General features: G+C 39.5%; 1 protein-coding gene across 4 annotated transcripts in view; it reads right to left on the bottom strand.

Moving 5' to 3' along the window:
• Positions 1 to 22,898, bottom strand: part of ZNF423 (zinc finger protein 423) — a 236,474-nt gene that overhangs the window by 73,426 nt on the left and 140,150 nt on the right. For all 4 annotated transcript variants that reach the window (XM_087740671.1, XM_087740672.1, XM_087740673.1 and 1 more), the window contains one exon: positions 17,302 to 17,386. In XM_087740671.1, the coding sequence (XP_087596797.1) occupies positions 17,302 to 17,386 (85 nt within the window). The remainder of the gene's footprint in view (positions 1 to 17,301; positions 17,387 to 22,898) is intronic.

Below are 22,898 nucleotides of genomic sequence, written 5' to 3'. Positions count from 1 at the left end.
CCCTCTCTCTTTCACACCACACACATAGAAAATACGACATTAACATCTTCCTTTATTACGGGGCAAGTTAGCCCGGCACTGTGCCTACATTCCTTCCTAGCCTTGTCAATGGCAGCCGCAATAAAGACATTCCTTATGACCACACGGTAGTTCTTATTTCACTGTTTGCAGCGTAAGTTTGAACTAAATGCAGTTACAAAATTAGTGGCAGCCCTGCTTTTTTCTTTTTTTTGAGCTTCTATTTCAAGGTGACCCTTTTCCTATTTTGTGTGTCACCCCAAGTGTTGCTGCATGCATACTGAACCAACGCTCTCCCAGTAATTAACACCAGCACTTAATGAAGTCCAGCTGCTGCGATGGCAAACTGAAGGGATGCCAACCTTTGTAAACTAGTACTTGGGCTACTCCAGTTACAGCTGCTTTAAAACCACAGCAGTCAACTTCTCTTTGCCTACTTCTCAGAGATAATTCTTACCAAATAAGACAAGTGTTCAAGATTAAGCATTTAATAACAAAGCTTATCTCTGAACTAATATTTCAAGCTGGAAAATATATAAAGGGCTGGATCAACTTAAATGAACACTGCAAAATTAATAAAAATCCCGAGCAGCAAATGAAAAGCTAAAATGAAGATTTGCACTGTTAAATACATAAACCTTTAAAAACCCTAGAAGTGCAGTTCCAAGGGAAAATTGGAGACAGATTCTTCAGCAGTATCTGTTCCTCTGAACTCCTTTCCTGATCCAGTACGAGAGACACTAACAGCCAATGCTTTATTAAAATAATGCACACTGCCAGTTGTTTCATTACATGCAGTGGTATGGTAGGGATACTCGGTGAATGTTTTTGGAGAATGTTTGTAAAGGTTTGCGTTATAACTCAAACCACATGGATTTTCAAAAGAGGAAAAAGAACTCCTTCCACAGTCTTCCTCTACATGCGCTTTCTTGCTCTGCTCCTTTATCTACCTCTCTTATATGCTACTTTTCCATGCAGAAGTACTGATAACATTGCCTAATTTAAGTGGGAAATTTCAAAGCTCCTCTCCGTAGCCAAAAAAAAACCAATTCAAAATTGCCAAACATGCCCTCCTTTCCTCTCAGACCCACACAGTAGATATCACATCCCACATTTCTGTTCTACATACCCATGCAGGACTCCTACTTCAGTCAAAGAGACGTCCAGTTTGGGCTGGAGGCAGAGAACTGTGAGCTGAGCCTTGCCGGGAAGGGGAGGCCCCCACCCACTGCCAAGCCGAGAGCTGGGGGAGGCAGGCAGGGCCACACAGGTGCGCTGGGCTCAGCCAACGAAGGGCAGAACCGTGGCAGATGTACTTAGTTTTCAAAATTACTAGCAGAGATAATGGCTTCTACTATGATAAACACTAAATGGCCTTTTACAAGGCACAGGGGAAGGGAACTGGCTAATTTACTTTAATTTGAACTAATTTACACATAGGTAACATGTATGAATTCACAAATATATTCAGCACCAGGAAATCAATGGTTCTTCCAAGCAGGGGTTAATCCAAGGCTCAGGCCCCGAAATCGGTCCAATTTTTCCACCAGAGACCTAACATTGCACAGGATCAGTATTAAAAGTACATCCTCGATTATTCTGGATGTCCGTGCCCCTGAGAATGTAACTTAAAAACAAAATCATTAGCTTACACAGTAACATAGTCCTTGGGGAAAAAAAAAAAAATCGTATGTGCAGAGCAATGCTGACTTCCAAGCACAAATTCCTTTGTTTTCCTTAATGCTAGCTTTGGACCCTACCGATGACTCAAAAGGAGCTGCATTGAAATAATTGCATAACCTGGCAGCACTCTGCAATGTATCAACATTTCACAGGCAGGAAGGTAGCAAAGGGCTAAAAGCCAAGAACCCAACTTTGGTTTAATTTACAGAAAATATTGCACGTATTACACCATCTATTTTTCTTATTGTAAGTTTGATATTAAATTATCCAGACTTTCATAGGGAAAGCCAATTTTTAATTATCAAAAAGCCGTTGTGGCTAGGTTCCACAAGGGCAAACCATGGGAAAGGGACGTGGTGGTTTCGCATGGCACGGTACAAGGCTCACAAAACTCTCGCGTGCATTGGCCTCTATGTAAGAGTCAACCATGGAAAAAAGTCTGTTTACAACAAAAGGCATCTGGTAACCATGATTATTCTGCCTTAAAACGGAACATTTTAGATTTCTTAGCTCCCTCTTTTGTTCAGTTTTAGTTCTCGTGCTTGCCGTTTTCTGCTCTACCCTGTTCTTTTTTTGTGCACGTTATAACCCAGCACGACAAAAATCTGCGTAGTCAATCACGCCACCGATTTTTAAACAGGTGAGTGTTATTAGTTTCAGCAAGAAAAGAGGTATATTTTGAATTAATTTTTCAAATCATTTCACAAGGCAGCTACCCTGTTTCTTCTGCAATGATAAAGCTCACAACTTGCTAGCGTGGAAACTCAAGGGAATTGTCTACTTGAAAGTAGAGCCTGAACTGCTAAATATGGATTCAGATCTAGATATTGAAACCTTCCTGCTTCCCAAATGTTAGGTGTTCAGATCCAGCCATGCAGTCTTCACTCAGACTTTAGACTTCAGGTTCCTCTAACATGTTGGTGGTGCTCAAATGCAAACAGAGAGTGGGGGGTGTATCCATGAAATTACAGGTATCTATCCTCTTTTGTCCTGGAGGCCTCTTTTTAAAGGTGCTGTGTGCCAGCAGTCTGGTGTTAAGTAAGAGTTGTACAATAACTTCTGCAGAAAAAAACATAAAATCCTTCATTATGAAACTGGCAGGCAGAGGAACCAAAGTTCCTTATGGGATACTACCCTGTGTTCAAGATATTAAAAGTTAAGGCCATAGACACCCCAAAATCAAGTTTCTTCTATATAGTCATGAGTAGAAGAACAGACGTTTTAAGATTATGGAAAGTAGAATCTGTAGACCTTTCAATATTGCTGAATTTATTATTTTAGTACCCTAAGACACTGCTGTATCTGCATAGGTGCAGCTATCCCCTGTGTAACACAGCATACATGCTCTACGGGCATGTGAGTAACTTTATGAATTAGGTGTATGACAGATGTGGCTCGGTCAGGATAAAGCAATTGCTTTAAACATGCCACAGGCCGTACTTCAGAGAAATCACTGTACCACACCAGTTTTTAAGAACAAGATTCTGGCACCTTAAACTTTAAACCTGTTTCTAAGGCAGGCACATTTTGCTTAGACAAGACATAACTTTATTGTATAATATGTCAGGAACGGAATAAAATTTTTCGTAGTGAAATGAAGTAGGAAAGCATGTTTCCACAGTCTTTGGACTGTTAGCTTTCATGGTCTTCAATAACTTACTCTCTGGTTTGCCACAAGTCCAGAGCCTCCCTGTTAGCCAAGTCGAACACTGACAAACCCAAAAGGGATGCTGCTGCTAACCCCGGATCTCCTCTCAGCGAGCATGGCAAGGGCTGGCACTGCTTCTCTTGTGTTCACTTTCCAGACAGGGAAATACTAATTGTCTTTTAAAAATCTCTATAGTATTTTGTCAATATTTTTTTATTACAGCAGAGCATGTATAAATATTTTATTGTAAACCAAGGGCCTAAAATAAACAGTTTAGTAAATAGTTATTACATTACAAGGAAAAACATCTGTGGAAACTGTTTTCCATGTAATTATTCTTGCTATTTTACATTAGCTCTCAATGTGAATTTCTTTGGCTCTAATGTTTCACTTGTTCTAAATCTTCCTCCTTGTTGCTATTATTAAAATCTTAAAAAGGTGCCAAATCTTAAATGAAGAAAAAAAATGATTCGCTAGAAATTATTCATATCACAGTGAGCCTCTACTAAACCTGGCAGGGGTGCAATATTTTCGGTGAAATTAACATAAAATATACAACTGCAAATTATCCGGGAAATAGCTATGTTCTTTACAGTGCGCATTTACATTTGGTAAAAAATGTTCTACTTATCTGTCTAGCACAAAGCTCCAATCGCTTCCAAAGGCAGTTTTAAAGGGATAGCGATAGCTCTGCATAGGGAGCACGGTCCTTACAGCGGCTGTAACAAATAGCTGGTGGGGAAAGTGACCTTCGATAATTACTGAAGGTAACAGTCAGTGCTGGACGTTCCTTGTTGTGAATACTAACAATCTAATTTTAGATTTATTTCCCTTTTGGTACGCTGGATGGATTTCCTCTCTTAGGCCTAAGTCCCTTCTACTAAACACAAGAAAAACTGTAATACCATGTAAAATGCAAATTTTGCTGTAAATATTTTATAAAATTGTTGCATACATCCCAAAAGCTATAGGTCTTAATTGAGAGCAGGCTATTTTTCCAGTCAATATATGGAAATGGAAAATGCTAATTCATGTTTTTCTACTTATGAAAAACCCTGGAGAATGGCAAAACCACAAATGCACTCACTTTAATATTATAAATATAATTTGGCTCCCTCTTCGCAGTCCCCGATGTCCTGGCTTTTATCTCCCAATGGCTGCAGAGGAAGAATCAGAGAATCGCTTTTACATCCCCTGCGCAGGAAGTCACCCCCACGCTCTGCCAGCTTGGCAAAAGAGCAACAGCCTGAGCTCGCAAACGCGACAAACAGGAACTGAAACAAGAAATTCCAGCGCTCTTACACAGGAAACAAGCCCCGAACGACAGCAGACCTGCTCAGGGCGAGCGGCGTGCACACGCGGCCCCGCTGCCAAGAGCCGCCGCCGCCACGGGCCGGCTGGGCGGAGGAGCAGGGCTGCCCCCGCGCTGTCCCCCAGCCCCGTGGCTCTTCCTTGGATTTATTTTCTCCCTTCAGAGCAGCCAGGGGCTTGGACAACAATGCCTGAAAACAACCTCTCGTGAGTTGTACGGAATATGACTAGAAGTTGTTTAGCCTGCCCCAGCGTACAGTTACTTGTGCTCGCCTTTATCCATCCACTTTTCATTTCCTTGTCAAGGAAAAGACTGGTTTTTGCAACTTCTAGAAGAGAAATCATTAGGCTGTTAAAGTTAAAACTCTCCAAAGGTCATTGATGTGGGCTTTGAAGACTGAAAATGATATTATCCCCCATTAGACTTTTAATCTCATGATTAGAGCTAAAGTTAACATGGCTGTTTCATTTTCTACCAGGCAAGAGTAAACTAATTTTTTCATTCTCTACCAGAATACTTAATGGCATCCTATCTTGATGAGCAACATCTCATAGTTAAACAGTACAAACAATGGAAATGCAAAACACTTTGCAAGAGGTTTTTTGAATTTTTAAATGCTATTTGATTAACCCTGAAAAGTCTTACTATATGCACAGCAAAATCCACCCATGGAAATCCCACCCGAGTCAAAGGACCTACTCTTGGTTGTCAAGCCTACAGTCCTCGCTGGCACTGACAGGGAGACAAGGGGGGAAGGATCCATCTGTTCCCAGTTTAAGCTCTCACTCCTACATCCCCTAAAACTTACCCCTGCAAATGTTTCTGAATCGAGTAATGCTAGTGAGTGCAAGTGGGACCTGACATGCCAGTAAGAGCTACTTGCATGAGTGAAAACTGCCCCCTTAGGCTCCTCATGGATATTAAGATTAGATTTGCAAAAACCTTGTGCAAAGTCTGTGGGGTAAGAATTTACAGGTGCGCACTAGTTTCAAAACCCACTGTATGGTGTTCGCTGTTATTATAGGCAGATGCATGGAAAAAATTCAATTTTCTTCATTCAAGACAGACTCTGATAACCAACTAGTAAAACTCAGACTATAATTTCTTATTCAGTGTTCCACATGAGATGCATTTTGCTGAATTTAACATGTTTTGCTGTTAATGGATTTCACAGTGTGTTGCCATTTTTATACAGCTGTCCAAATAAAACGTTGTGTACAATGATGTGCTTTTACTGTATTGCTAGCCTGCAAATGGCAGCCACTTCTGTGGTTTAAGCCTTAGGAAAATGGGAAAACTCTTTGACTAGGCCATTTAATATAAGTATTTTGGGCCTCGAGTTCTTTTCCTAGTAAGTCATGTTCAAACAAGAATAAAGATGCAAGATAGATATAATTACACCTTGTACATTTATGGTCTAATAGTATTTCCACTGAAAGGAAAAACAAACCTCAATATTTTCAGGTGTTAATAATAAAAGAGTATTAAGTCATAGTTGTAGAGGTAACAGACCCACACCTTCGTGTTACTTGAAATCTGGCCTCCTAGCTTGCATGTCAAATGTCTATTTTCTTTAAAATTGTAGACCAACATTTAGATTGCAGGGACTACTAGAGCACAAAACACAAACCACTTGGTAGTTAATATTTACAAGAAATGTCTGTGCTGAACTCCAGAACCTTCACCATCTTGAGCTGCTTGGCAGTGAAGCATTTACAAGAAACTGCACGTTTCTGTTTCAAAACAGGCTGTTCAGAAAACACATAGTGAACTTTCCCCACATCAACTCTACATGGACTCTTTGGCACCCAAAGTTGAACACTTACGCATGGAAATCTCCCACAATCAAAGAGTATGATGGGTACCTGGCCATTAGATGCCCTGACAGTGGATGTTAACACTGTTAACACACTTACAAAGAAAAATCCTTACCAGTTTCAGTGAAAACATGAAAAGAACCTAGCTTTCCTTTCAATAATGCTCTAATAACATATTTAACTTCTCCGATACCTTAAGTTCTTTAGTAGTATTGGATTTCTGTATAACTATGGGGTAGTACAATATGCTTCCTTTTTCTGAAGAGACAAAAGAAAATTTTAAAAGGACTACAGACCTAAATTTCAGACCATTATTTTTGAATTATTGTAATTACAAAAAAAAAAAAAGTTATAGATTGCTTTTTCATTGTATTTTTTAAATTTTTCTTTGTTGAACTAAGTCAAAGGATATATAACTTCAAAAGGCTTAGATTTAAAAATCTAACATTCTCCCTCCAGATTTTCAAATGCAATGTAAAGTAAACTCACCAAACAAATAACATCTCATAATTTAAATTCCCCATCCCTTGAAAGTTCATCAATCAGGTTTCACACAGACATTGTTGATTTCAGTTTCTGGTGCATTAGAATTAGCCTCCAAAGGAAATTCTCTCCATTGATGTTCTGCTGTAAGTGGAGGCACAGCTATTCACAGGGTTTTTTTTATTTTAAAGGGGTAGGGAGGGTTGTTTTACTTTCCTTATTTTCCCCTCAAATCCTAGATTTTAAGAAGAAATACTGAATCAAAAGGTCAAAATTTGCTCTATCCTTTTTTTTCCTTTTCCTTTTTTTAAAGAAGAAGAGAAAAAAAAGGGAAATTCTTAACTAGAAAGCTAAAAAAGGAGAAAATGTCACTGGAATACTTTCTTCCCTTCAACTTTAGCTATCTATATCTGACACAGCTTGAATCAGTTACTGTTCATTGCATGAGGTTTCATCATTTAACTTTTGTTGCCAATATTTATTCCTGGATATAACTCACAGTCATGGGGTTTAAGAAATATTTGTCCATACCCCAATAATACGCAATAGCTGATGCATGCAAAACATAACAGCAGAGGACATACCAGTGGTGCTAGTTGATGCTGATCCTTTAAAACACCCAAACTCTACCTGGAACAAAACCTAAACCCAATGGATCTGCCTAGCCTGAACCACGCTAAAAAACTTGCCTGTGAATACTGAATAAGAGTTAGTCATCATAACATCTAAACACTTCACAGTTACATGCACGATGTTCAAAAGATTTGGTCATTTTTTAAGGCCCTTGACTGTCCACCGGATGATGGATGATGTGCATCTGAAGGCAGGATTAAATCTCAAGTAGGCTATGGTTGACTGAAGTAGTGATTTATATACGTCAGAAGTGTGCTGGGTACTTCCTACCTGCAATGCCATTTTTTGTAGTCTTCTCCACCAATTCAGGAGGTGCAGAAGAAGGAAACACCAGACCAAACTGTTTTTTGTCTATTCCTATAGGAAGCGGGAGGTAAAAAGGCTGAACTCCTCCCCATGGGGTCAGCACCTCATTCACCCCGTCTGTCCCTGGGTTTGTGCCAGCAGGACAAAACACAAAACACAAAGCAGAGAAGAAGGAGAGAGCATATTGGTGAAAAAGACGACTATGGAAAACACCATGACCAGTGAGGTGCTTTGGCCTGCTATGGAGCTCTGTCCTCTGAAGACCATGGTATTCATAGACATGGTTTCTTTGGGCTTTTTCAGTTGTGGCAGGACAAAAAAGTTTTTTCATTTATAAAATCACAATTTTCCAGTTCTTTTAAGTTTGACAGTTTTGCAGGGAAGTCTGACAGGGATGACCTGAAGTCTTCTTCCTCAAGCTTACTGTGCAATCACACAGTGGTTATTGGCTGTCGCAAAAATGTTTTTTTATTTTTTAATTAAAGAAATTTAATTTTTTAAAAGGCACACAATTAATCTGCCAAGTCAAAATATTCAATTAAAAACGTTCTGATTTTTACAAAGGCCCAAAGCTGTCAAAAGTTACTAGTAATTTGAACAAAAAGGAGTTTGCGACAAAAGCTTGCTGTATAAGCAAGCAAGCACATCTGGTGCAAACGATAGCGACCATTCGTGCAAAGGCTTTATCTGGGCCGGGAGCCTTGAAACACTGAAAAAAGGTAGAAGCATTTAAATAATTTACCTGTGCTTCCTTCATGGGGATCACTTGTAAAGAACCTTAGGGTAGAAAAGTTTTCCTCCACAAATGGGAAAAAAAAAAGGTGCCAGTACCCCAAACAGGCAGAGCATACAGGGAGGGCTGCGTTTGATTTGACTTGCTTGCCAGCTATGACAAAACAGAAATAATTTTTTTTTCAAGGGCCATGTCAGTTGGTAACCTCTTGTTCTAGGAGACCCGATTAAATCTTCCCCAAGGTTAAGGAAGCCATTTAGTTTGAACTATAATGAAAGGCAATGGGCCAACTGTCTCTCTTTGAAGTCAACCAAGCAACAGGAGGAACAAATCTGGACCTTTAACATATAGACAAACAATTTTTCTCTGATAACTAGAGTTAGGGTTCAGCATATGTATGCCAGTATCCTGACTGATTCAAAACCAGAGGGTTGATCCATACTAAAAAGAAGAAAAATAAACATTTTAGGTCCAATGCTCAGAAGTGCTGAACATTGAACCAGATATTCAGAAAGAGTGAAATCCAAAATTGTATTAGTAGAAAAGGAATTTAACTATAGTTTACTAATATTATATACTTTCTTTTCCCATTTTCCTATGACTGGAAACAGTCTGGAACCTTGTCTAGGTTTCCCCAAAGAGGTAAAAAGAGTATTTTATAACTCTACCTAAGCTAATTCCCAACTAACCCAGTATGGGCTTTTCCAGCTTCACTAAACATTTGTTCCTTTGTTCCTTATTCACTTCTCATATTTCAGCTATCTTTCACAAAATGGCACAAAGCTTTCTGTCTCTCAAGAAAGGTAGTACTGTACCTGATGTTTCCAAACCAATAAATTCGTTTGACAAATAAAGAAGAAATGGGGTAACTTCTACTTTCTCCAGATAAAACCATTATCTGTTAATAAGCTCCCATAAAGAAATCATCAACACTTAGATTTTAGGACAGAACTGATACAGACATTAGTCCCACAATTCACATGAGGAGAACAACAACTTCCTGACCACATTATTTGTATGAAGTCTGAAGACTACACCCAGAAATGATGGGGGGTTTGCTCCCTCCTTCACCTCCAAGAAATATTCTGGTGTTTTTTCCTCAAAACTAGGACACAGAGGGGTGCTGACCTCTCCACTGGGAAGGAGTAGAGTCATTTTGCCATCTGCAGGGAGAATCCAAACCCCGTATGGTGAGATTTGCTTTCTTTTCCAGATTCAGGATTAGCAAAGAGGGGCTAAGAAATTTGTTTGTGAACTTAGAGATATATATGGCCGCACGCACATAAAATATCTGAGAAATAGGCAGAAAGCATCTCTGCAGACTCTTAAATACAAATGTACAACAGTTTTCAAGGTTAATAACATTAATAAAAATTAAGAACAAGTTACACATTCAGAGAAATCACTGCTACACAGGGCAAAGTTTCCCGAAAAATTTCATTTTTTGCAACATTGCCTAACTGATATTGAAAGGCTGGGAATAGATTGAGGTGCTTGCTAATGATAACTTTGAAGAAACATCACACTTAAAACTCAGACTGATTGCAGAAAAGGTGTTTTATCAACTGCTCCCTTTATGAATAAATATGAAACTACCAGGAAAATGTTTAAACAGGTGTAATCACAACTGCATATGAAAATTGAGTTTGGAGGCTGTAAGGAATCTTAACACAGTTAAGAAAGAATGAAAGCAATGTAAAACTGTGATCATAGTCGATTATGCATGTATCATGCAAAACAGGAATGTTGTCATAGCAGCTATAAAAATGTCAGTGAAAACTGAACTACTATTACCAAGCTGTAAATGAAATGAAAAATGCAAAAGGAATATGTGAATGAATACATTAAGGGAAATGCTATTTCTTTCCTAGTAGATAAACAAGCAAAACAAAACACATTCTCATGAAAAGGAGTAATTTGTATGAACAAATATGCATAGATAACAATTGCAGGAGGCCACATCTGCACAGTACGACTGGATAAAATTATTAAGATTTTGGGTAATGAATTTTCCAGTCTTAGAAAGGAAGGAACAGTAAAAATATAATGTTATGAAACCAGTTTCAAAGTAAGAAATCCATTAAGTAATAGATTATATTAAGGGCCAATATTGTTTATACTAAAGTAAAGGGAGCTGCTTCTGCCTGTTCGCAATGGCAATTTGGCTTTCAGTGTGACTACACTGTTAAAAAGTGTGGCTTTTAAAACAAGGTATTTCTAGCCTTTTATACACTATACACATTACAATGTTGTTTAACTACTTGCACAAGCGCTTCATGCTAAAAATAATTAACACAAAAAATAGAAACCCAGGGCTTAGAGTTGGACAAAATAACATGAGGACCTACTGGTGTAAGCAGATCCCTCCGCCCAAGAGCCCGAGGCAGCAGCAAGCTCCACTTGGGCAAAGTCTCCTGCAGCGGCACCGGCAGGACTCCAGCCAGTCCGCGGCACTTGCACGTGGCACGATTAAGGCTCTCATGTGCGTGTGGAAATATCATGTACGTTGTTCATCTGTTAAGATAAGTACACTTAGCTTTTTTTCCTAAAATTAGTCTTTCACAATAGCCAGCCACTGCAAAATGAAAGTCTAGTACATATTGTTAATTAAGGCAAGTCCACATAGAATTGGATATTGAAGCAAGCACTAGGTAAATATATGAAGGTTGTACCTTCATTTCTGCATTAAAAGAGCAATTACTTGGAATATGCTTTACAAACATCAAAGTTAAAAAAATATTTTTGAGTTCCTAATGTGTCCATAATTAATTCACACATTCAGCTGTTGAGTCCAGAAATATGTTCCTGTTGATAATTTGCATCTAATGCTTCGAAAACAATCTGGCACATTTTTATTTGCCTTAATGCCTGAAAGCTATTACCAAGATAGTGCTTTACAATGTCATCATCATTGCTACCACGTATATGCTTTAACTAACACTAGCGCTTAGGTCTGAAGAGTTTCCCTCAAGAATTAAACAGTTTTGTCTCAGGACACAACGTCATGACGGTATCTTAATGGAAGGGAATGCATTTACCAAATAGCACCCTTAAACTTTAAATCAATTAGAATTCAAGTACTGGGTTAAACAAAATACAGAGGAAAATGGGAATTTTACAAGAATTAAAGCTCCCCTTCTTCCAATATTGACTACACTTATTTCATATAAAATAAAAGATGTTTTATTATAAGAGAGATTCTGAGAAGCATTGGCTGTCCTCAACTCCCAAATCAATGAGAACGAGGAAAAAAGCACTTCACAAGATCAGGCCTGAGTATCAGAAATGCTCCACATCCTCATCAGAGATGCCCAGGGCTAGTACTTCCACATGTACAAAAATCAGTTCTGCAAAAATGATCCTTACCTACATCCTTTTCACATATACGTGCACTTAGAATCTACTATGACAGGCAGGAGTCCAAGACCATCCAAAATGAGTCCAAATTTTTATTTATAGAGTATATAAATTAGCGATTTTGTTAAGATCTGCATTCATGAAAACTATGAGTTCCCAAATCAAAAGATAAAACTGTTTGCTTCCATTCTTAAACAGAAGAGGAAAACATAACTGGGAATATATTGGGTTATATCTGATTTTGAGTACTATCTCAACCCCTTCATCATTGGGCTGGTTTCACCTCAGTGATGGAGCTTGGTATCAACTTCTAATTCTTTCGAATATAAAATTTCTTTCTAAATTGCTGCTTTTTAGAAAATTATTTCTGTAGTTATTATTGCAGTTTGACCTCTTATGAGCAACAAACTTATTTTGTTATTTTTAAATATTATGTTATTTTTAAAGGTTAACAAAATAACAAACCTATATTTGGTCAGTTTTCATTTAGATTACTTGTATGCATCTGAAAGAAACGTAACTGTGGATGGATGTTGCCCCTCCTCTTTGTGTTTAACTCTGGCAGAGTGTTTCCAGAACTTGAAACATGATCTCCAAGAGCAGGAAAGGTAATTCAGATATTTGGAGTCCTACGCTACATACAATATATGATATGCCACGGCTTAGGGCAGTACTCAGAAAACTCTCCCCGTTCCTCCGAACACAGTGTTTAACTTGGTCGTCCCCATCACATCAAACAGGGAGGTATTTATCCAGACAGCAGTCCAAGAACCAGACCACTGAACAATTTCAATGGGACTTCTGAAAGTTTTCCCTCCAGCACTCCCTTTTGTCCCCAGTGGCTCTCAAAGCACAAACAGGGCCTCATGCTTCACACCCCCCTCCCTCCCTCGCTGCTCACCAGCCTTCATACATGAATTTTGACTGGGAGCTCTGGTAATTGCACATGTAAGGACAGGAGGGCACCGGCGAAGGGCTCTGCTGAGCTCCGAGGAGCCGGAGAGCCTCTTGCGAGCCCACAAACACTTACACTCCTCTGGAGCCGGAGGCAGGAACGTCCTGCAGCAATCCCAGTGTTAGAGCATGACCAGGAATCATTATTTTCCCTGTTCCAGCACTAACTGTGCCCCAGTTGAGTTTCCTATGCACATTTGCCAGGAGACTTTCTTAGAGAAAGGGAGAAAGAAGGGTGGGGACAGTTGTTTATCTTTTTTGAACATTAAATAGAAAACATCCCCCATCTAACCGAGACAGAGAGAAGAAATGCTATGTTCACTTCTCTTACCCAAACAGCCGAGAGCCGCAGCATGGATTTGAATGCATTTTCCCTTGATACTGGGCGACCTGACCCACTTGGAGAGCAACAAGTCTGTGGAATTTTGTGCACCCTGAAAAATATTCATTAGGGCACCCAGCCTGGCTGTGGGAACAGCACAGCTGTGAAAACCTAATAGGAAAACCCTGAGCCAAATCCTGACGTTCCCTGAGGAGGGGTCCAAGCGGGGGCTCCCTTGGCAGTGCAGGATGGGGGAGTGCCGGGGCCCTTTCCCCTGGACAGCCACCGCTCGCGTGCCGTGGGGACCCGGTGGTGGCCCCGTGATGGAGATTCCCCAGCCCCCCCAGCCACCAGGGAGAAGCTGTGCTGACAGATTTCCATGCTTCTGGCTGCTGCCATGGCTGCTCAGTGCCCCCCATAGAGCCCACGGCTGCGTACACCCATCTTCCCCTGCCTCTAATAGAGACTGCACATCAGAGGCAGTGGTAGGTGGGGAGATAAGGTGGAGAAGCTTTAAACATTGCCAGGTGAGCGCAACAGGAGGTAAGCAAGTACAGAGGCAGCAAGAACTACTGAAAGTTTTTGATATAGTCCTAGATGGACTCCCCAATGCCTGTAAATGTTTCAAAGGGGGATCCCCTTTCTGCGGGCATGGAAATGCTTCAAAGGAGCCCAAATCAGTGCAATGTTTCAAAGACCTCTGCTCTCTAAAAATTCCACCCCGAACTCTCCCCAGGCTGAAAACATTTCTAAACAGATCCCTTCCTGGCTAACCACAGCTGAGGAGGTCTGTTCTGCTGCTTACAGCCCTCCTACAGGCCTTAGTGTAAAATGAAACAAAACAACTATCATTTACCTCCTCTGGGGATGTATCCAGCCTGCTCCTTCCCCAGGGACCCTGTGCAGGACCCAGTGTGCCTCTGTGTTTGTGCACAGGATATGAAGGGCTAGAGTGCAGAAGGGTAATTTTTCAAAGCGGTCTGTGGGAGTAGCTCTGGAAATTCCCCGCATACTGCTTTGAAAAAAATAAACCCCCTACCTCCATGAATTATGAGCAGGGCCTCCGACTCCAGACTCAGGAGCCGAGAGGTTGAAGAGGGAGGCACAGCCAACTTAACTGGATGCACTTTTTAAGACTACGATGTAAGAAATAATTGAATTCTTTAATCATATTACGGACACTGATACTTAAGAGGTGTCGCTGCTACAGAGCAGGCATTCCTTTGTTGACAGTCACTTGAGCAGAATAAAACTGTAAGCAAGTGCTTAGGATATCTCAAGTATTGATTTTGTGTTTCTCAAAGTATGAGAAGAAAATGCTGTTGAGACGTCTTGGATTATCAAAGCCAAGGGTTTTTTTACCTAAAAATTATGTGTCAAGGCTAACTTCACTGTCTTGGCTCACTTCAAATTCAAAAGAGAGATAAAAATCTCTCCCTGGAAATGCTTATCCTACTCAAACTCTTATCTTAGATTGGTATCAATCATTCATTTTCCCCAGACAGCATCTCAATGACTATATTAAACCAGACACCTTAATTTTAGACAGATACAAGTTCATTGAGATGAGTCCAACCCTAAGCTCCTGAGGAGACACAGTCTGAGGGCAAGCTCCCCCCCGCCCCCCAAACACCCGTATGTTCACTCTGGGATCTCAGTGCCCCTCCAGCACAAGCAAATCCTCCTCTGTAGATCTTAAATTGACAACGATGACATTAATAACCCCTGTGACACAGACGTGGGCGGCAGAAACAGCTATATTAGCTTCTTTCTCTCGCTGCCCATCTGGCTAGACTTGGTCTAACACAGAGAAGGGAAACTCTCGCACCCCTTATTTTACAAGCGATAAACCAGCCTGAGTGGTAAGGGGGCACGTGCTCGTCTCTCCTATGGCCTGACTAAGGGATCAAGGCTCTCAGGCTTTGAACAAAGGGCACAGGACCAAGCCCAGGAAGCAATCCATCACTCTCCTTACTATTACTGACTCAGCACTATACAAATTAACACCAAAAATCTGCAGTTATTTATTGCTGGAGAAACGGTGACATCTAGTCTCTCTTGTCCCCAGTAAAGAACAAACACCAACAGCAGACTCACTGGCAACACCTTTTCGGAAGCAGTCACGTGTCCTGAAGGAGAGGGGACCCAAGCACCTTGTGAATTGAGATGCCCAGGGTAGGAGGAAGCTTGGCTCCATATTAAAGGTTTCTATACTACACTCTTTCTTAAACGGCATCATAAAAAACGTGATGACTCGAACTTAATGAACGTTCTCAGTCCATATCTCAGCAAAGCGACACAAAGACATGACACCACAAAGGAATAATCATGCATTTTCTTACCATGTCCTGGTATTTAGAATGTTCTAGGTGTACAGAACTGAGTCCATATGCACCTTTGTATTTCTATAGAGTTCTTCCAGTTATGTATAATAACTTATGTACAGCTTCAAGGAAGCAATAGGTACAGTTTTTACAAACAGCAGCACCACACTTTTCTCAGCATCCTATGCCTTCTACCACTGTTGTTTTCCAGTAGCACTAATAGTGAACCTTGTAATGTCATATATATCATCGTGTATTATTCCAGACAGCACTAATTTGGAGATATACATAAATAAACTTCACACATCAGTTACTGGAAAATGAAGAAATTACATCTTTCCAAAAGGAAAAAGAATTCCCCTCTCGAATCAAGCAGAACCATAGCTCAGCACTTCATGACCTTTGTATTTAAAAATCATTTATTAGCCACTGGATTACAAATTAAGTTGAAACAAGTGCTAAGCTTGCCTAAGGACTTCTTTCTTTCAGGCTTCTTAAAAAAAAAAGTAGGGGAGAGCTACATGAAATCACTATGGTCCAATTAACAAGGATCTCACTCTTCAAGCTTGCAAACAAGAGATTACATTAACACCTGCTACAAAAGCAAACATTTTTAGATATCTTCATCTTAACCTGCTTGACATTGACTTCAAAATCCTGCCTGGCTATCGGATGAAAATTATTGTGACTGACATGTATATTTTTCATTTGCGGGTGGGGGTGCGAAGACTGTGTCAGTCCATATTTCTCTCTCTCTGGTATTTATGCATAATTCACTTCAAAGATAACAGGAGTTACATACATGCATTGATGTGAGAATAGTTTCCTAAATGTAAAATTGTTGAAGGAAAACTATTATGCTTATGGGAGATAAATGCTGCATGTGAACATATGAGACACACAGAGTGCACTGTAGGGTCCTTGAAGGATCTCATCCAACATATGCCTACAGTGGCATGTGTAAGTAACTCCTTCGTGGTCTATGCATCAAAATAAATGACCTCTTGGGCCAACACATATATTTATAACATCTGTACAGACAGGAAAAACATTTCTTTGCCTTCATCAGAAAACCAATCATACAGCTGCAGCAGAAATACAACCCATCAGATTACAGTTACACTTTACTACAAACTCTTGCAACAGGACTGTAGTAGAGGCAGCAAGCACCATTTTTTAAAACACTTGTATGTCTGAAAAGTTGAACTTTTTGAAGTCCAGAATTGTTGGAAAAAGAAGAAAAAAACCCACTGAAATAACTCTGTAAGTGTTTTGTTTTGACAATGTTCCCGAGGAATTCACCACACTTAGCTGGGAAAATGCGAGCAGTTAAATCTATTCAATGTCATGACATACAAAATTGAAACATAATTGCTCCTAAGTGGTTGACAACTGGCAAGTACTTTTTACATGGATAGAGAGAAATTTATGCTATCAAATGGAAGATACTGTCAAAAGTTTGATTTTAATATAAATGAAAATGCAACATGAGGACTCAAAAGGATAAGGAAAAAAGCTCAGCAGTAACACTTTTATAACCACATATTTAAAAAGCTTTGAAGTGAAGAATCATTACATCAAAATCATTTTCCTTGAAAGATAAAAAAAATAAATTACAGCATGAATATTAACAAGTTATTAGAATAGTGAATTTCAAAGAGTAGCAAAAAACAAGCAGCCGATGAGTGGCCTAGTTTAAAGAATGTCTTACCAATCATATGGTTAGCGACATGGATTTGTATCTCTCTCTCATTCTCAAAGGTCATCTGGCACTTGATGCATTGATAGGTCTTTTTCTGTTTAACAACCAAAAAGAGATTAGAGAAAACTGCACTGTAGCATAAGGCAAGTGTGATCATGAATATAGCATGTTACGTGCTTCAACTTTTCTCCACTGAGGCCTTCTCTGCTCATACATCCCCAACAAGCCACCAAGTTGGGCTGGGCTTTTCTGGGACCATAAATACAATCTCTAACTAACAGCCAGCTTTAGAAAAAATTTTAATTTCAACTTAAAAAATTTCCAATGATAGTACTTGAAAATCTGATTGAGTACTTGAGCCATAACCAGATTGCTCATGTCATTAAACCCATTGCAGTAAAAAATCCTGCAGAGTGAAATAAAAGACATTGAAAGGTAACTCTGAAAAAGATGAACTTTCTCAAAAAATTCCACCTTTAGTTAAACTCAAAATACAGTAGGCAAAACACCTATAGTTACTTGGGGAAGTGAAGGACAAAAGGAAAAAATACATTTCGTAATGGTCTCCCATCAGAAATCCTGGAAAAACTGCACTATCACAAAGAATTGTTTCCTAGCACAATCTGTTGTGTATTTTCTCCATCTCAAAGTCATACCAGGGAGGCTTAGCTGCAGAAGTCAGGAGATAGCGTGAAGAGGCAATTACACGAACCATTTATTCAAATCGGGAAAATGGGCTTGACAGTGGTGCATGTACTTGTGCAACATGACAAATCCAACAAATCATTTGTAGAAATTAAAACGCGTGTTGACAACTTAGACATCCAAGCTAGGAAAAAAATAAAACACAAATGCTAAGCTTTTGTACACTTGCAAAAACTCTGACTTCCCAGAGCAGGAGTACAGTGCTTTGGTCTGATGTGCATGCTCATTTACTGCATGGGAATATGCTAACTAAACAGACATCTTTTGACGTGCAATTTAGAAAAATGGGGCCTTTTGTGCCTACTTCTTCCTAGAGGAAAACTCCTACTGCAACACTTGCCACCAGGCATGAGCATGCGGTCCGTATCCTTGCGGCTAGAGTGGATGGCAGCAGAACATATGTGAAATCTCTGCACGATGGCCACAAGCTCAGTTAGCCGAGGAATGGATGAGAACCCCAAGCCATTAGCATTGAGAAACCCAATTCAGTAAACAACACCCTCTTAACTTTTTTGAAGCAAAATGTTTTGCGGGTATTTTTTGTTCACTTTTAGATGCACATTATTTTTTCTTACAGCCTCCACCCCACACCTAGGTATAGTATCCCATTTTTAGGACAGCAGTAATAAGTCAGAAGTTTTGAGTTAAACAGAGGAGTTGCTGTCACCCCCTCTGTGCATGGGATCCAATTTCCTTGAGCACCTGCTGAGGAAAGAACAAATTAGGTGCTGCCAAGGGCTTCTTAACTACTTCCCATGTCATCAATGGCAACAAGTTAGCCTGCTGGAGGTTAATGAACATGCTGTAATACCATAATAACAAATGCACCAGTCTATGGATATCATGCGTATTCCATGAATTCTGTACACAGTATGTGTTTGCACGTAGGCAGGGCTTTCTAGGCTAAAATAACAATGGGTGATTAACATGGTAATAGGAAGAAGGCTATACTCCATTGGCCGAAACCTGACACAGCCAACCCTATAAAAGGAAATAGTTTGGATCGGCTAGTTATCCCTAGGCAGCTCAAGAAAGTATCCTCTTGGAGTCCATTCGGAAATCAAGGCTGTTAATGGAAAAGCAGCTGGATTTCTGCAGCACTCTTTCTTGGGAATCTATTCCAGCAGATGAGCACAGCACACATACATACACATGTCCTCTCAAACACACTGGCATACACATGCTGAGGGCTCCTAACTTTAAAAACAAAACAAAACACAAAAAACCTTGGAAGAGAAAAATGGGATTGGGTGGTGAATGATTCATGTGGTCACATTTAAAACTTGAAACCTTCCTCTTCTTTAAAACTTCAAAGCTGACTAAGTTCTGTGCCTTGTTCAGCATTTACCTCTGTTATGAGGGTTCCCTAAGTGACTAGCTAAAAAGGACAATATTTCAGCTCAACTCTATTTCAAACCTTTAAAGTTATATTAAACACAGACCAATGATTCATTTTTTTTTAATTGATGTCGGTGCTTCTGAAAGCTACTTACTAACAGATCTGGAGACAGGATGTCTTTGTTTATCCACAGACCCAGTGCAAAGTCCTCCACACCATTTCACAAACTTATAAAACACTCTGCTTGGCGTGACCACCCGTCAGAGAAGATGGCAGATTTCAGACTTCCTCTGACTATTATCTTTAGCCTCAGCTGAGACACATGCATGCAAAAGAGCAGCTTAACTGAGGCGATGGCTCTTGTGATAGGGTACCCCACTTGATATGGAGCGAGGTTAATAAACAGCCTCATACAGGCCATGAAATAAGTATAGCTAGATTAGCACCCAAATGTATATGCAAGAGATGGAAGAGCTGATTTTTTGGTTCATTAATAATTCTCTTTAAAAGAATGTCACAAAACCAGACTTCCATTCTCAGTAAATGAGGAGCACTAGTTTTAATACAAGGTTGAGTTACTTGTGGTACCAAATATGATCTTCTGCTACCGTTTTTGTGGGTGTTATGGCTTCACAAACATTAGTAATGGGTCAGTTATCTCTTTTTAAAGTTTTGCCTACACAAGTGGTGACAACAAAGGTGCCCAGACTCTGAGGAGCTAACGGCCTCTAGGTGACGGCATCTAGGTGATGTAAGAGACCAGATGAGCAGGCCTTCAGCTGAGAGCTCAGTCCCTATTAAGTCAAGATATTTAATTCTAATCTTGGCACAAAATAGTAGTAACAACAACAGAGGGTTCTGGTTTCTTTTCTGAAGTAACTATTGTTCCCATGGGTTTTCCAGACTGTCCTCCTTTAAATCTGGAAATGGTTTCCTGTTCTACAAAGAAAATATTCCTCCATTCAAGTGGATTTACAAGGGAAGAGAAGGGGTGTGGGGGAGAACAAAGAGAAGGAATTGAGTCCAAGAAAGTGTGCAGGAGAAAAGGAACTGAGTAAGGGAGCACAATAGGGTTCCTTCTTCCAACTTTCTATGCCACCTCCTTTGCTTCTTCAGTCCAAATAACCTAGGTGGGCTAAAAATAGTAACACCATTCAAGATGGAAATTTAATTGAAGTCTAAGCATTTGCCATTGTCAGTGTTAAACAAGCATTGTTCATAATAACTATGGTACAAAATAAGGATAAATCTGTGCAAGAGAAAGAGCAGCTTGAAATGTGACTGTTTCCAGTATTACAAGGGGCAATGAGAAATCTCAATATTAAACAACTAGTCATGTTTCTCAAGACATGCACATTCCTCTAGAAGACATGTTAAAAGGAATTAATAAAATGTGTTTAAAACTGAAGCTCCTACGCACAGAAATATGTTCAGAAAAACATGAAAGCATTACCTCTGATGAGATCGTAATAGAATAAAAAAAGGTCTTGAGCTATACATGTGCCAGATACTGGAATGGTACCTCCACTTGTGATGCTCATCTAAAAAAAACTTTTAGTCCTATCCAAACAGAATAGTTCATGTAAAACTATAAGAATCAAACACAAATTGATGTTGGAGCAATCTTTTACTACTAAGGTGTATTTTATTTATTCCTCTTAGTGATGTTCCTTACAGAAGACCATTGACTTGACTTAAAATCTCCTAATAACAAATCCTCCAATGCAGATGTTGCCATGTACACAAGGCAAAAACTTTGTCCGTCTGGAAATCTCTCTCTGTTGACCATCATGATTGATTGGATCCTAGTTAGATGTCCTAGAAACAAAGGTGATATTTCTTCCTGCTTGTTTGCCATACTAAAACGTAAGGGAAGAAGACAGAATACAGCAGCATTTTCAAGGGTTATGTGCTTTCTTTCATTCTTATGGATTGTCCTGGTTTCAACAACAAAAAAACAAACCCCAAAACTGCCAAGCAATTCTGAGTGCTTTTTGATCCTCATCTAGCTGTCTCCAACTGATTTTCAGAACAAAACGTCCATAAATTCAATAGTAAAAAACCCAAACAAAATATAACAAAATATTCATACTCCCTTTGTGGTGCTATATCCATGTGCATGTATACACAAACTTAAGTACATACAGTAAAAAAGGAATTGTTCTTTTTCTCCTGCTCTATCTTTTTTTCTTCCCAAATACTTTCATGTTCTATTAATCAAGAACTAATATTTATTTTCTTCCTTTCTTTCACTTCGGGGTTAAATCTTCATTTAAGTTTTTTCCTGAAAGTTCTTTAGGCTTCCACGCTCACTTCTTCAGTTCAAGAAGTAGAACTGCTGGTGAAGCGATTTCTGACATGGAAAGAAGTTATGGATTTTGTATGTCATTGTCATCTTTTCCATTTGCTTGGATTTCATTCTGCTTATTCTTATTTACTCTGAAATATATACCCACCACTTAAAATCTAATCTCCCTATATTTTCTTTCTGACTGTACTTTGTCCTAATCTTCAACTGCTTTTCTGCTTAAGAAAGAAAAATCAATAAGGTGTTTAAAAAAGAAATGTAGAAGTGCTCAAGAATTGGAGAGAAGCAGCTCTTCTCTGGACATCTGCAGATTACTCTACATGCATTGTGCACTTAAGATTGCTCCAGTAAAATGTGCGCAGCATGCTAACAAGATGACAAGAGAGATCGTGTTCAACTTGCTTAGCTTTGCTATGAAGCCAATGAAGTTAAGTAAATGCTATTCTTGAAAATACAGGGATTTATCACCATTTAAAAGACAGCATAATTCTCTGAAAACCCCTGTGCTAGGCAGACACAAAGGGCACTCATTGCCTTGAGAAACCTGAGTGAAACACCAACAGTTTCCACGTGAACTGGTATCAGAATTCAGGTCTTGTACCTATAATGAAGGGTAAGATAATGAATTATTCCTAATAACAATATATCTATTCCTGGGATGCATACCATAAAGGTCTCTGATATTAGCATACGTGCAGGCCATAGACACCTGTTGAAGCTACCATTTGCCATTATCACAAATGCTGATTTTTCATTATCTTCTACAAAGGAACTAAGACCTTTCCTCATGGGATGAAATTCAAAGCATTTACCTTATTGAAGAACTTAAAACTCTCCCCTGAGAGAACAAGTATGGAAGCTGTCACTGAAAAGAAAGAGTTAAACCAAGAAATAAGAGCAGAAAATGGCAATGTATTCTGCTCCTGATAGCCGATAGGAAAGAAAAGGTAATACTTTACACTACAGGCACAGCCATATGAAGTAAGAATTAGTCCTACCTAGGAGAACAGAGATGTTTTAAAGAATTTAGAAGGAAATAAAGGCCTGAGGAGGAGGAAGGAGAATGACCTAACCAGAGCCCCAGCCAAACTCTCAAAAGGCATCACACTGAAGGAGGGATATTTCCATTCCTCATTCTTCTGCAGAATTAGGTGTGTGTGCCTAGAGGCTTAGTCACACATTCACTGCACCCAGAGGGATCAATATCCAGTTGTTTCACTGAAAAAGAAAACAAAACAAAACAAAACAAAACAA

Source organism: Nipponia nippon, unplaced genomic scaffold, assembly GCF_047370975.1.
Source record: "Nipponia nippon isolate SJK-2023a ecotype South Korea unplaced genomic scaffold, ASM4737097v1 scaffold_7, whole genome shotgun sequence".
NCBI classification, from domain to species: domain Eukaryota; kingdom Metazoa; phylum Chordata; class Aves; order Pelecaniformes; family Threskiornithidae; genus Nipponia; species Nipponia nippon.
The sequence above is the reverse complement of the archived record's forward strand: the minus strand, read 5'-3'. Positions and strand labels throughout refer to the sequence as shown.